General features: G+C 38.0%; 1 protein-coding gene across 1 annotated transcript in view; it reads left to right on the forward strand.

Moving 5' to 3' along the window:
• Nucleotides 1–917: 917 nt before the first annotated feature.
• Nucleotides 918–16,378, forward strand: part of wnt2 (wingless-type MMTV integration site family member 2) — a gene marked incomplete at both ends in the record, with an annotated part of 25,899 nt that continues 10,438 nt past the window's right edge. Inside the window, 4 exons of the mRNA XM_079255467.1 lie at nt 918–1,000; nt 1,634–1,854; nt 9,134–9,411; nt 9,510–9,774. Coding sequence (XP_079111593.1) covers nt 918–1,000; nt 1,634–1,854; nt 9,134–9,411; nt 9,510–9,774 — 847 coding nt within the window. The remainder of the gene's footprint in view (nt 1,001–1,633; nt 1,855–9,133; nt 9,412–9,509; nt 9,775–16,378) is intronic.

Raw genomic sequence — 16,378 nt, forward strand, 5'->3', positions numbered from 1 at the left:
AAACCGGTAAACCCCCCCCCCCCCCCCCCCCACCGACCAGCACCCAAGCCCTCCTTGAGCCATCATTCCTGAGTTATGAGGGATGGTTTGTATAAGGTTGTAAAATAACAGTGCGTCATGCTTTGGGCATCGGGAATATTTTACACCTGTGCGTCATGTCGTTACGGAGCTGCGCTCTCACCAAAAGGTAGTCTTTTATCAAAACCATTCACGACACCAGTCTATTTTTAGAACTGGAGTAGAAACTGTGGTGTATTTGATGGCGGTGCATCGCGTCAGATGTCAGACTACCTGCGTTTTGAGCACGGACGCGTCTGAAGTCTCCTGCAGAACTTTCCAGGTTGTTTTTCAGGACTCTGTTCTTTAGCGTCACATCAGCCCTGATCCGCATCACTTTACCTCATTTAGTTTGTAAAGCCTCAGATTTTTTTTTCTTCTTCTTTTCATTGGAGTTGAGTGAGTGGCTCCTCTCCTGCGCGCCCGCGCGCTGCTTGGAGCACATCCCCGCGCCGCGGAGCTCCAGTCTGGATCCGCGCCAAGCCTGTCTGGTGTCAAACCAGCCTGAACAGATACTCTCAGACATTTCATTTCTTCACCTCATTCCTGAGACGGCACTTTGCCCACCCCTCGTGTAAAGCAATTTGAACCTGATAGCACTTCATCCACCTATCCCCCTCTGAGAATCTCTGCCGGACTATTAAGACCATCTCCGCGCGCTTCTTCCTCAGAAGACGCTTTGCAACCAGAACCAGAACCAGTCATGGTTTTACGCACAGACCGTCCTCTCTCCGACTCTTCTGCGTTTTTCACAGCTTGACTTGTTGATCCAGAGATCTGAAACTCTTTGCTTTATAACTTTAAGCTGTAAAAAAAAAAATGCTTCGTCCAGAACCATAAAGGACCAAACTGTGGGTAATATGAAATTTTTGCCAAGTGGAATATGTTTTTATTTATCTGTGGCAATCTGCTGGCCGACGGCCAAGGTCGATGCATCCTGGTGGTAAGTACTGATGTGCTTTTTTATTTATTTTTCAGTACTGATAAGTGGAAAAGCTCCTGCATAACTTTACTGTGAAAACTTGCAGCTAGTTTAGCACAATATTGGAAAAGCAGTAATTTGGCATTTTTCATGTAAAAAAAAAAAAAAAAAAGAAAGTAGAAGTTGCCTTTTTGCTTTCATTAATGAAGAACTCAGAAAGTGACTGAATTCCCCCCATGACTGTCAGAAGTGTATTTTTGCAGCTTGTGGGAGACTGGACAGTTAAGTTTGGACAGATAAGTTTCCAGTCATTTGATCCAGTTTAATATCTCTCTATTTGCTGTCTTTCTCTTGAATCTTTAAATAATATTTGCAAAGGTCCTGTTTCCAAATTCCCCGCTTCACACTCTGATACTGAGGTTTTTATTTGAACAGATGATTTCTTTCTTTTTTTTCTTTCTTTTTCTGCTCCTGAACAAATTCTCGTTCAAATGAATGATCAAATTAATTTTACGTTAACAGGAGTCATTTCAACGGCTTTTAATAAATTTTATTGCATTATTAGTCATACTTTTGGCTGAATATTTTTTATTATTATTATCATTCATTTATCTGACCTATTCTCTCCTAAAACCATCCATCTTCCTGCTGCAGGTACATGGGAACCCTGGGATCCCAGGTGATGTGCGACAATATCCCCGGTCTGGTGAACAAGCAGCGCCAGCTCTGTCGCCAGCACCCCAAAGTGATGCAGGCCATCGGTGCTGGGATGAAGGACTGGATCTCTGAGTGCCAGCACCAGTTCCGCAACCACCGCTGGAACTGCAACACGACAGCCAGGGACCACAACCTGTTCGGACGCCTGCTGCTCCGCAGTGAGTAAACCTGGATGGATTCATCAGGCTGGGAAAGTGGGATGGTGTGAAATGTGTTTCAATTCAATTCAATTCAACTTTATTTATAGAGCGTCAAATCACAGCAATGCCATCTCAAGACGCTTTAAAGGCAGGAAAAAAAAAAACATAATGAAAGCCAATTCATAATAGCCTATATAAAGAAACCAACAGATTGAGTTGGAGGCTCTAATTCAATCTCCCATCCTGAGCAAGCACACTGGCGACAGTGGGAAGGAAAAAACTCCCTTTTAACAGGAAGGAAACCTCCGGCAGAACCCGGCTCAAGGACAGGCAGCCATCTGCCTCTGCTGTGAAGCGGGTGGCAATTCAAGTGTTGTCTTGAAAAAAGAAAAAAAAAAAGTCTTGTTTTGACTTAATGAATGCTCAACATGTTGCTAATCTTTAAAGTAAACAGGAGTGTGTACACACACTGTTTGTGATGAAAGTAAATGTACTGGATTACCAGGTCACTTTGTGCTTCTGGCATCTTCTGGAAACACATCGCTGCTCCGTTGTCTCAGTTTGCAGCAACAAACCATTGTCGGACCATGTGCCTGAACTTAAGGGACAAATCTTAAACAAGTGGTTGGTTTTTCAAGCGCTGGCTGAATTTACTGCCACTGAAACAGAGAGTTCCCCGCAGATATGTTGTTTTCTTTCCACAGAGGTTGGATCGCATTCCACACCTCTTCTCACTTTACAGACGTGCATTTATCAGGTGGGAGCAGGCGGGTGGTTCCTCTGACAGCCTCTTCTGCTGCAGGCTTGCTGGGATTGTCCCACTACACACTTTGTTAGGCTTGTTATGACATTGCTGCTAAAACAGTTTTAGTGGGTTGGATAAATTTAGAGCATTGAGCAATTTGTAAAAGAAAAAAAAGATTAATATTTATAGATTTTAGACTTGGATAAAAAGAAAGAAAGTGGGATGAATAAGCAGTGTGTGATTCATGTTGCTCTTCTCTTTACCTGCTTCGGCTACCGTCTTCCCTGCTTAATTCATCTCGGCTCAGCTCATTAAAGTGAAAGATGGCGGACATTTCGGCTTTTTCTCCAAGCAAAAGTAATCCCAGAACTTTGAAGAGTCACGTCTGGTCATCAGCAGTGTTTATCTTCTGTGGTGATTTGTTGGAGAGGACATGTGATTTATGGAGGGTTTTTTTTTTTTTAGAAGTGCAGAGAGGACGGAGCTTTTGTCTTCCTCCTGTCAGAGATGGTGAGAATAAGTGTTGATGTGGTGAAGTGTGATCAGCATGATTAGGGGATGAAGAGAGCAGTGATGGTATAACTGTGACAGATGTGGTAACCTGTCAGATTACAGGTGGGATTCCCCCCCCCCCCCTCCCCTCCTCCTCACACCGCTGGAGGATCATCGGACATGGCGGCCTGATGTTCCTCTCCCATGCCCTGAGATTTAACCTGCGAGGCAGATCCGTGGACTTAGTCTGTTTCATGTCGGGGGCCTCTAATAAGCCGTGTGGTATTCGGACCTCCCAGCAACCCCTTCCCCCCCTCCCTCCCCCCGACCCCGGCCACGTCGCACTGCATTATTATGATGGCACATCGAGGCCCAGTTACAAGCTACTTATTGTCAGTGTCAGCAGCTCATTTCCAACAATTACACAGGAGTTTTGTCGCTGGTGTTGTTTCCTCTCAGCGCTCCTCATTCACTCAGTTGTTGAACACACGCGCACACACACACACACACCCATACACACACACACACCTCTGTATCGTGGTGGTTTGCTAGATCTGAGTGACAGTTTTACTTATTAGAATATATTGCCCTTCATTCATTCCTTCATTTTCTGAACCGCTTAATCCAATTCAGGGTCGCGGGGAAGCTGGAGCCTATCCCAGCTGGCTTTGGGCGACAGGCAGGGTACACCCTGGACAGCTCGCCAGTCCATCGCAGTATATTGCCCTTATTTATATATAATTTTTTTATTAATAATCTAATTTTGTGTTCAGTATATAATTATATTATTAATTATAATGAATTATTATGTGAATAATTATTTTATGTATTAATAATGACAGCAAAATGCTTCCAACATTTGTCCTTTGTAGAAGTCAGAATCTGGGCTTTCCCCTCCTTAAACAAGGTCTATTTTTGCTGCCTCCTGTCAGAAATGTTATTCCTCAAATACATTAAGTTTATCTTTATGTATAATCTTGATATTAAAAGGAAGTCGAAACATGTGGGATTACTATAGAAGTATCAGAATTAAAATGTGTGTTGTGTCAGAGAAAATTCACCTGGAGCACAGTAACTGCTTATCTCCTCTTAAATCAGAACCACGGGACTGTCAGTGAAACCACAATATAGCTGCTCAGTTCTTTTAGGAATGAGAAAGTAAAGTCTGATCAGGAACCGTGAATAAAAATAACCTGAGCAGTTTTAGACTTGTTACCTGAGGTGTTACTCAGGTAACAATCTCAGGAAGCCATCAGCTGATGAAATGATAGTCAGTGTCAGGAGAATCCCCCAAATTCACCATGAGACGGCATAAAACTTGATATAACCTTGGCAGAAAATGGAAAACTCAACTGATGTGACCCTTTCCAGTAGTCTGACAGTACAGGGCACTTTACAGTTCCCATAAAAATCACTGTGGTCAAAAATGAAAACATGTTCCCTGCTGTGATGTCTGACCCTGATGCCGTTTTACCCTGGTATTTTCTAGCCGTGTAAACATTGATATTTGTAACCAAAGTGTGAATTGCTGCGTCTTTTGAAAAACAGCTACAGATATTGTAGTGGGATGGTATCCACTCTGGTTGTGCCGTGTGGTCTGGGGGCCTTAACAGGCCTAAAGCTCAACTGGGAGGCTCAGCATCATCATCCTCCTCATCACGCCGTCACTGCTCAGGTGCATCTGGGCCTTGAGATGTTCTAGCAGGCTGTTGGGTTTTTCCTTACTCTCTGGCAGAACTGGTGGCTGGAGGTGGCAGTGTTGTTGTTTTGTCTTTACAGAACCAGCAGCAGCTGTGGGAGGTGTTGGCTCTCTCTGCTCAGGCTCCAGTCCACATCACTCTCAACGTGGGACCTGAAACAAACAAGTTATACAGTTGTAAATATTTGCTAAAAATGTCTGGAAAAAATTGTACAAAAAAGCCATCAATATGTCTACAAATCCCTATTGTCATTCAAATTACTTAATGCTTCCAAAATATTAATAATAAGGTTTAACAGCCATATAAGCCCTATAAAGAGGTGGAAAACGCATTCATTTAGATACAGAATAAGCAGATGTAATTTACATCTGCACTTCTACTGTACACTGATTAGCACATATTTACATGGCTGGCATCTATTTTCATAATACAAACGGAGTTACTTCTGAACTTTCTACTGTACAGGACATTTAGCCCCTCATTATCATTCTCTGACCAGCTACCCCGAGCATCTACGCTACTTATTCATGCCTAGAATAATCACAGTAAAATAGTTTTTTAGCTAATTGTACAAGGTAAGTGAGAAAAGATAATATTGCTCACAAATCTAAAACATGATCCAAGCCTTGGGAGTAAGATCTTCTTTTCCTGAGTCATACTTGATGTCCTGGCTTTCCTCCGAACATTTGGTATACAACTACCTCTTCAAGGGTCAGCTTTTTTTTTTTTTACAAATAATAGTTTCAGGTCAAGCTTCCTGGCTATTTTCTTATAACTTGTACATTTACTTGTTATTTAATCCAAAAATTTGGCATAATTAGAGTAGTGTCCTTTTGATTAACAGGTATCCGATATCTGGCGGCAAGAAGGCAGAGTTTAGCACAACCGCAGATTTTAGTCAGCTAACGTTGACTTAGCTTTAGCCCGCCTCTGTCCATTAGCTGCTTAGCTGCTCCAGGTTAGCTTTCTTAGCTCCTAGCTACAGGCAGATTGTAGTTTGGTCTGTGTGAATCATTCACCCCGACACTTACAGCCTCCAGTACCCCTCTCACCTCTACCTCTCTGCCCATTTCTGTATTTTCCTGTAGTGACAACATGTGTTATGCTGACAAGAAGGTAACGTTGGGAACGAGCCAATGAGCTTTAAATCAGGTTTTTAGAAACCAGCAAGTGACATCACAAAGGCCTCGTCCATTTTTTATGTACAGTCTGTACCAGTAGACTCCATGGACAGACCTGGTCACGCCTACATTGTTTGAAAGCCCTAGTAACTGGCTATAGGTATAAGGGACTGTCGTGAATGACAGCCTATCATCCCAGATTTTACCAGGCCACAAAGTAAAAGAGCGCATGCGTATCATTATTCATTTTGTTAGAAACTACTTTTGATTTTTTTTTTTTTTTTTTTTAACACTGGGCTCTTCTGGAGAAAAGTGAATCCAACTGATCATGAATAGACTGATAAAGGGATGTCTTGACTAATAAGTAGCTAGAAAGTCCACTTAGCTTTATTGCTAACAATAGCATTTCTTTCACTAATTGTGTTTTGGTCTTCAGGAACACTACAAATTAAATTACTTAGCTCGATTGCTGGGAATTTAAGCTTTCTAACAAGGTATAGCATGTCCATATTGACAAACATGTTATTGGAGACATTTCACAGTTGAACAAAATGGCGACCGAGTTGCCAATAACCTGGTGAGGATAGGTAATGTAACACAGCGGTCAACATGCAGCTGTGCCAGCGTCTTAAAAAGGCAAAAATTCAAAATGAACAAAATTTGGTAAAAAAAAAAAAAAAAAAAGAAAGAAAAAAGTTTATCAGTTTGAATATTAAATATCTTGTCTTTGTAGATTATTTATTTGAATATAGGTTAAAAATAATTAATAAATCATTGTATTCTGTTTTTATTTACGTTTTACACAAAGTCCCAATATCATTAGAACTGAGGTTGTAATTGATAAACAGGATTTTTTGCTGCATATTTTTTTAACTACTCAGTGTTTTATTGTGAGCCACTTTCACACACATGTTCATTCATACAATCACACAGCTGTGAATGCTCTCTCCACATCATCCCCACCTTCAGGTCAAAGATACATGTAATCCAACTGAATCATGCAGGCCAACCACACATGTATGAAATGCAAATATAATGTGTCATAATTCTGTTTCTTGAGGAACAAAGACTAAAAGATTCTAGTCATTGTTAAGGTTTTAAATTTGTTTCTTTAGTTCAGTTTTGTTCAACTTTACAGTGGCAGCTAACCTGCAACTCTTACCTTCTGGCCATTTTTCACTCCATTCAGCATATTAAACCACTTTCAGTCAGGCTTTTGGAGCTCTCATTTATCTGACGCCGCTCTTCTGAGCGTATCAAATAGCATTTTGATGTAAAGTGACAAACAACACATCGTCTGTGTTGTTTGTGTTGGACGTTGCCTCTGCTTTTGATACAGTTGACCATCACGCTCTGCTTAATCGGCTGAGGTTCTGGGTTTGTCTGCCTTGGACTGGTTCTCTTTATACCTCTCTGACAGCTTTTGTTGTAGCTACTTCTACGTACAGATCTACTCCCTATCCAATCATTTTTTTGTTGTACCTTAATGTTCTTATAGCTTAAGGATCTTTTTGGGGGGCTCTGCTGTATTTTCTTGTATTTGCTCCCCCTTGGGCAAATTCTGTCACCCTTTAAAGACATTTCATATCACTGCTATGCAGATGATATTAAGTTATACACATCAGTTTACCCAAATAAAAAGTCTAAACACCACATTTTGTTAAAGTACCTAGGGGTCCAGGGGTCTCCACCTCCGGTCCTCATGCGCTACCATCCTGCAGGTTTTAGTGTTTCCCTGGTACAACACACTTGATAGAAATGGAAAAGTTCTCCAGCAACTTGTTGTCATCTTCTGCGCCTGCCTGTAAATGAGCCATTTATTTGGGTCAGATGTGTCACAGCGGGGAAACACTAAAACACTGGTAGCTCACGAGGACTGCAGGTGGGGACCGCTGTCCTAGACTGTGTTAATTGATGGATGGCATATAATTAAATAAAGACAAAACACAAATAATTATCTTTGCATGAAAAACATGTATGTGTGGCACAAAGAAGACACTCAGACCTCTTGGTGATTTGACTAAATCCTCTTAAGAACTTTGGCACAACCTTTGGTTTGGATTTTTCATCATGAGCGCATGTCAAGTCTCTGGTTAGCTCTTGTTTTTGTCATCTGAAATATATGGCCGAGCTGAGCTCCACTGTGTTGTCCTGAATTGGAAATCATTATTCATGTTTTTGTTCCATCACAAGTGGATTATTCCAAGGCACTATAAACATATCTTAGCAAAACGTCCCTAGAACAGTCGCATGTTGTGCAAAATGCTGCTTCCAGGCTTCTGGCAAAATCCTCCAGTAACCAGGGTCCCTTGATGGTACCCCACATTAAGCTGAAAACAACAGTAGACAGAGTCTTCTGTTCAGTGGCCTCCAGACTCTTGAACTCTCTTCCTTTGGACTTGAGATTGGAGGACTCTGTGGTCACTTTTAGAATCCATCGTTCCAAATCTGTTTTATTCTTCTTTTTTTATGCATTGTTGGCTCTTGTGAAGCACTTTGGGATTTTATGCCTGGAAAGATGCTTTATATATAAAGTTTTACTTATTTTCCCTTTAAACATTAGATTATAGAAGGAGCTCGTAGCTTGAAAGGCATCAGAAAAAAATAACTTTAGACTTCATTCTTTTAGCAGGACAACTTGAAACACACCCAGCACAGCTGAAAAAAATAAAGAAAAATATTGATAATGATTTCTGACTGGTAAACTTCAGGAACGAGCTGGAATTTGCAATTACTGAAAGTGATTAGTTGACATAATTCTCTGTTAGCTCGTGACCGATCCAGTGTCCACATGACTGAAGGTCTTTTACTCTGTTTCATAGTTTGTGTACAGCTTCGCTTTAGGACCGAACATATTTATTCTGTTGTATTGATTGTTTTGAATACTTTATTGACTCACAAGTCTGATCACACTCAATGATTAATTCAGTATTTTGGTACTATCATACATTTGTTGTTATTATCATACATTCTGACACAATTTGATTAAGATCCAGAGAAAAGTATAAGACAATGCCACATCTGATGTAACGCATTCGCTTCTACTCATGTCAAATCACAAAAGCTTTCTTTTTTATTCAAATAGGATTTTTATCCCCGAGCTCGGTCTGTTTAAAATGTACTTTTACTGATAAAACCAAGTAGATTAAGATTATCTACCCACTATTTGATCAAATAACCATTAGTAATTATTAAAGCTTCTCTGTGGGAAATCTGAAGATTTCATTCTGCCCCTTCAGGCAGTCGAGAAGTAGCCTTCGTCTATGCCATCTCCTCAGCTGGAGTTGTTTACACGTTGGCGCGTGCCTGCAGCCAAGGCGAGCTGGACTCCTGCTCCTGTGATCCTACCAAAAAGGGCTCATCGCAAGACGACAAGGGCTCCTTCGACTGGGGAGGCTGCAGCGACCACGTGGAGCACGCTATGCGCTTCAGCCAAACCTTTGTGGATGCCAAGGAGAGGAAGGAGAGGGACGCCCAGGCACTGATGAACCTGCACAACAACAGAGCTGGCCGTAAGGTAGAGACGGCTGAACATCTGGGAATTACATGAGATACTCGTTTTTATGCCTTTCGTTTTTTCCCCCCCTTTCATTTATGATGCGTTCTCCATTTTAGGCAGTGAAGCGCTTTATGACTCTGGAGTGTAAATGCCACGGCGTCAGCGGGTCGTGCAGTGTCCGTACCTGCTGGCTGGCCATGGCCGACTTCAGACGCACCGGCGACCACCTGAGGAAGAGGTACAATGGCGCTGTGCAGGTTGCAGTAAACCAGTATGGCACTGGTTTCACAACTGCTCACACACACTTCAAACGCCCCAGCAAGAACGACCTGGTCTACCTTGAAGACTCTCCGGATTACTGCATACGGGACCAGGAGTCAGGTAAACATCTCATCTGTCTGCCACATTTTATTTCTCTCTGTATCTGGACAAACTTAAAGTTTGAAACAGAAACTAAACACAGCAACGCCAGTCCTTCTTTTCTGCAGCTGATCTGCTCTTGGAACCATCCCAATAACTATATGAATTATTTTTTACATTTACAGAAGTACCAAAGTTGCATATTTATTGGAGCAATTAGTGCAAAATCTCCTTATGTTTACAGCAGAACAAGATTTTAGTGACATACAATTTATACTAACATAAAATTTTCCAACTTGAAATCTACCAGAAAAATTAAACACTCAGATCATACTGATCTCCATTTTCCTCCAGCTGTTTAGTGTATGGTAGAGCTTTACAAGTTGTTTCTATACTCAGATACATAAAACCAATTATATGCATAAAATGTGATTTATGGACAAATGAAGGCTTTCCTTAATAGAGTCAGATAACTTTCAGATACGATGAGTATCTAAAAGTGTTGCTTTATGGTTGTAATTTATTCATAATAAGTATGAGGCCAACATTTGTGATGTTTCTGTCAGAAATATCTCACAGGGTCTCAGGTGTTAATTCTACGTATCCACAGTCGTTCTCAAATTTATTCATACTCTTTCATTAAAGAAAAGGCTGAATTTACAACAGTAAACAGAAGTGTGATTGAGAGGAACAGAAAACACCTGGCTGGAAATACCAAAGGGTTGTGCAACAAAATATTAGTTTATAACTGATGTAACATAATGTTTTATTATATTTGTTTGCTTATTTTAAAAAAATATTTCTATTGAACCAGAATGAAAATAATGCAATGATTTTCAAAAATTTCTTTACTCCTTACTACTTTGTCAATTATAGCTTATTTCACAGGCAGTTGTTTTTTTACCTTCTTTATTGGAAGGGGTATGAATAAATTTGAGGATGACTGTATATACGAAACTTGTAGTGTATGTGACCTTCTGAAGGCTGTGCATATCTTTAGACTTTTTCTTGAAAACTGCATTCAAACATTGAATTCTTTCTGTCTACTGTCTTCCCTTTTTTTTTATTTTTTTATTTTTTTATTTTTTTTAACATTTGTTAATACCTCCGCCAAGGAGGTTGTTTTACAAAGTGTTTATCTGTTTGTTTGTCTGTTTGCGTCCAAGATAACTCAAAAAGTTATGGACCGGATCTCACGAAATTTTCAGAAGTAGTTGGAAATGTGAAAAGGAAGAACAGATCTAATTTTGGTGGTGATCCGGATCACTGTTTGGATCCAGGAACCTTTTTTAAAGACCTTGGCAGAGGTTTGCGCTCTCTGAGTGCTTTTCTATTTTTTTTCTGTTCTCTTTTTAATCCTTTTTCAATCCTCTCCAGTCAGGTCCAGCGGTACTATGCAAACTCTGTAATACAAACAGTTATTCAAAATAAATAGAAAAATAAAATTAGAATTTGAAGATTAAGGGGATGGTCGATATCCATAAAGCTCCTCTTGGCAAAGTAAATTTGCTCAGCAGAACACAGCACCGAGCCCATCATTCTGCTTGCTTTGATCCTGGACAAGACAAAAACCAAAACTAAAAAGTCTCATAACTAAATGTATCTCTGTTACAGTCACACTGCAAGTGTCAATGCTCAAATCTTTTTTTTTTTTTTTTTTTCAGATATTAAATTTATTTTGTTTGGTTTTTTACATCATAATTTAATTTGTGCCCTCCATCATATTTCACTGTGAACTATATGTAGCCTTGAAGTGATCCACAAATTCTTACGGAACAAGCTGTGTTTATCGAATTAAATATGGATACAAAACGTTTGTGTATTAATTTGGAAGTTCTTACACAATCAGTACCTATAAAAATGATGCATAAACCAACTGGTAATGGAAAAAAGGTGACAGAAAAAAGAGCACAGTTCTTAACAGCGGTAAGTGCTACGTGAAAAATCTGCCCCACAGGTGGCGGGGCAAGGCAAGGTCAAATGTAAGTATTGAATAGAACAATGTTATATCATAATTTTGTCAACTTTGAAACTGATACGCACAAGTGTGCCATCCATATTTAACTCCACAAACAGCATGCTGCCTGGGATGTCATGTCTTCCTCTGCACATATGGGTCACCTCAAGGTTGTAGACGGTCACACTGGAGTCTGATGGCATTAAATTATAATGTGAACTACCATCTAAAAAAATCAAATCATTGCAAAGACCTTGAATTAAGCATTAAACCTGCAGAACGAGTGTAGTCTACTTATCTTGATAGAAATGAAGGATCATCCCTGAAGCTTGTTGTCCACTTCTGTCTTTTAATGTTGCATTAAACTGAACAAAATGTATTGAACCAGTGCAATGTGTTAAACATCCAGGCCAGTGGTCCACAGGACAAAGATTTACATGTTGACATGATACTCTTCATTTTAAAACTTTTCAAGCATTTCTTCACAATATTTAGTTCATCACAAACCATAGTATACAATAATAACAATACCCAAACAAACAAAAATATCACACTGTGTCTTTGATAAACCTCATTGATATATTTTAATTACCTTCGCTGAAAAAGTGGCTTGTTAATCTGTTTGTTGGCAACTTAGTACAAAAAAAAAAAAAAAAAAAAAAAAGGATTTTTGTGATTTTTTTTCCCTGAATTGATCTTGGTCTTGTTTTGATTCTACTACATTTTCAGAGTGATCCAGATTACCATCTGAACCTACGATTGTTTTGAAGAATACTTTATCATAAATGGTTGATGTGTTTAGCAAAAAAATACTGGATTCCAGAAACTGCCACCCAGAACAGGAAAAAATACAGGATTTTGAGAATTTTTGGGGAATTTCAAGAGAACAAATGATGATATAAACAAACAACAAACACCACGATATAGCCAAGGATCCATTATCAATTAATCTAGGAATCTAATAGTATATACATATAAAATGAATAAAGTACTATGACATCTGGGAATCACAATATGGGTGGAAATTAATTTTCAAAACTTTTCTAGTATATATACACACACACACACACATACATATACATATATATATATATATATATATATATATATATATATACACATATATATATATATATATATATATACATATATATATACATATATACATATATACATATATATACATATATATATACATATATACATATATATATATACATATATATATACATATATACATATATATATATACATATATATATACATATATACATATATATATATACATATATATATACATATATACATATATATATATACATATATATATACATATATATATATATATATACATATATATATATATATATATATATATATATACATATATATATATATATATATATATATATATATACATATATATATATATATATATATATATATACATATATATATATATATATACATATATATATATATATATATATATATATACATATATATATATATATATATATATATATATACATATATATATATATATATATATATATATATATATATATATATATATATATATATATATGTATATGTGTGTGTGTGTGTGTATGGTCTAATGTTTAGACTACTTTGTTGAGTTTGATACCACACAACAAATGCCTTCACACACAAGTGTTTATCTTTATTTATGCCAGTATTCACATCACATTTGATCATACTCCATATATTCCTAACACACATTAGTCAGCTTGACTTTTTGCAGCAGAAACTTTCCTCCTCAGCCTGAACAACTTCAAGACTGCTGCAACAAAACCAGGTCAGAGACTTTAGGACTTGCTGTTGTCTCTTAGCTCTTTTCATTCGATCCCATTTTGTTTTTGTTTTAGTTCCTCATCTGGGAATTTAGCTGAGAATTAATCTGGAAAAATCTGATGTTATACTATAAATATTCCACAGAGTAATATACGGTTACATTGAGGGAATACGATTTTCCTGTATCCTAAAAGATAATGTTCACTCAGTTGGCACAAAATTTAATTCAATGCAACATTTATTGCCTTCTTTAAATTAGACCTGAAAACTGTTTTAAAATGTTCATTTAAAATCTTGTTTTTGATGTTTTACATCTTGTGGGGAAACAGGGGTAAGGTCATAACTATAATCTGTGAGGCTCCCTGCTGGCTCGCCAAATACTGGAGAATTTGGAGTAATGTGATGGAGCACAGAGATCCTAATTTTCTTGAACGGAAAATTTACTGCAGTTTTCTTTGTTGATTATTTCATTTATTTATTTTGAGTCCATCCTCAACCTAAAAAGTAGGCAATTTGTCCATGTATCAAATTTCTAAAAACATCTATGTATACTGTACTGTAAAACCTGGTACCAAAAGGCTTTAATTTAACTCTTACACAGTTAGATTAATATTATTATTATTATTTATAAATGCTGTTTGGGGATTTGAAGTTAGAAAATGGGACTTTACAGGCTTTTACAGACTTGCTGCTTTTGTTTGCTTGGAGGAATCAAATTGAAAATGATTGATAACATGTGTGTGTGAGGCTTCAACACAAGAACAATTGTGAGAAAGAAAATGTTTGTGTATTAAAACTGGGTGAAAGAGCGAGAAGATGAAGAGAAGGGCATGAATGTCTTCTAGAGGAGGTGGATGCCTGTCAGGCAGCAGATGATCCGTGGAGATCAGGTGTCTGCCAGTTAAAGAACCATTACACACTTCTGTAGACTGAAACCTTAGAGCTTCACACACCATTATAAATCACCTCCACTGGAAACACATACACAGTGCCTCGGGGCAACGTTGGCCAGCCCAGAGAGGAATATTTCAGGAGGATTGGCTCAGGAAACACACTTATAGAATTATTTATATTTCATATAGTTCCTTCTATGCTGCATCATAGAAAAAAAATTACATTAAAGGAAAACTGCAATGGTTTAATACTTTTCTGGCTCTCAGCTGTAGAAGTGGGTCATATCTTTTCAGAAACAGTACATTTCTCAATTAGGGAAACATGCAGAGGCAAATCAGACCTGAAAATTGTCTGTTTTGGAAAGATGTGTCATGTATTCTTAAGGCAGAACGATTTATAAGTCACCATCAAGATGCTTCGAGTTTACAACTTTAAAGAGTCTGTCAAAGCTGATCCAACCTCTTTTTTCTGTAGACACATGGTTTTTATTTAGGGACAAGACATTTTTATGTTGGGAAACGAGAGCAGTGGAGGTTGGTCATCTTCAGATATATGCTCCAGTTATGTTCGTGCAACAGTGATGTTTGTATTTGGACCAGAAACTCAGATACTTTAAATCATCCTGGAATGCATTTAAAATGGTGGTGTCTACATTCACAGATTGTTCCCAGCTAATATTACCAATATAAGTAAAGAAGGGGTCACAACAGCAAATTACCAGTTGAAAAAAAGGAAATATTATTCTCAGAAGAAACCGTTTGGTTCATTCTTATACAGAAGGTGGTCACAAAAAAACAGACAAGGGAAACTAAGGAGTAAGGGTAAAAGAGCTAAACAAGTTTAACAAAATCTAATAAAGTTTCCTTTTTTGTGTGGAGAAGAATTTTGAATTCTATTCTGGATGTGACAGGAAACTGATGAAACTTGAGAAATATGATTTCTATCAGAACCCTCTCGTAGCCTTTTGGATCAGCTGGAGGCATTACAAAACAAAGTTGGGACCGAACAACGATAAGGAATTGCAGTAGTCCAATCTTTTAGTGATAAAACCATAGACTAGTATTTCAGCAATATTCTGAAATCTTTATGTTCCTCATTTTAGCAATATTAGGTAGTTGGAAGACGGTGATCCTAGAAATTGGTTCTAAATGTGAGTCACTGTGAGTCCTGGTGGAAAAAACCCCCCCACAAAAACAAACAAACTCCAAGGTTTCTCATTGTAATATGAAAGCCAAGTTAATGCCTAGCAAATAAAATACAAGTTTAGACAGTTTCTTCCTCAGTCTGTCTGTATTCAGAAGGAGAAAATTCAGGGTGAGCTTCCTATATGTAGGATCGTGCAGCTTACACACTGAAAGATGGCACACCACCAAAACTGGGAAAGTAGGTACGCCCAAAAAAATTCACATGTATGAATTTTTGGTCCCGGTTCCAACACAGGTGCAATGTGTGAAGGAATGAAGACACACACCATTCCTGACTGTGTCTGGTTTATTCCAGTGTCAATAAACATTAAATACACATTCAATATTTCCCTTGTACCAGTGTGTCTATTTCAATGTCCGGAACTGAATGAAATTAAAAGTCCTTGCTTTGCTTTAATGAAGTACAAAGTTCAGATTTCTTTCCTCGTAAACTTTTATTAAAATTTAATCAAAATTAAACACAATTGTCTTTGCAACAATTTTCCTCAGAAGCTTTGCTGGTTTCATCACAACGAACAAATGACAACAAATGACAGTTTATCAAAATGGCTTATGGCTTTGCTACCCAAAACTAGAACAGCACTCTGTGAGAGCAGACCTCCACCAAGCAGCTCATTTCTGCTCATATTACCAGGAGTCATTTAAAAAATCCCTGGGTCCACAATTCCTTTAAGATCACTACCAAAATTTAATGGAATCTTAGAAAACACATAAATAGGCCCAAAAATCCACCCAGTAGTAAGATACATATAAG

This window comes from Telmatherina bonti (assembly GCF_933228915.1).
Source record: "Telmatherina bonti genome assembly, chromosome: 2".
Classification (NCBI taxonomy): domain Eukaryota; kingdom Metazoa; phylum Chordata; class Actinopteri; order Atheriniformes; family Telmatherinidae; genus Telmatherina; species Telmatherina bonti.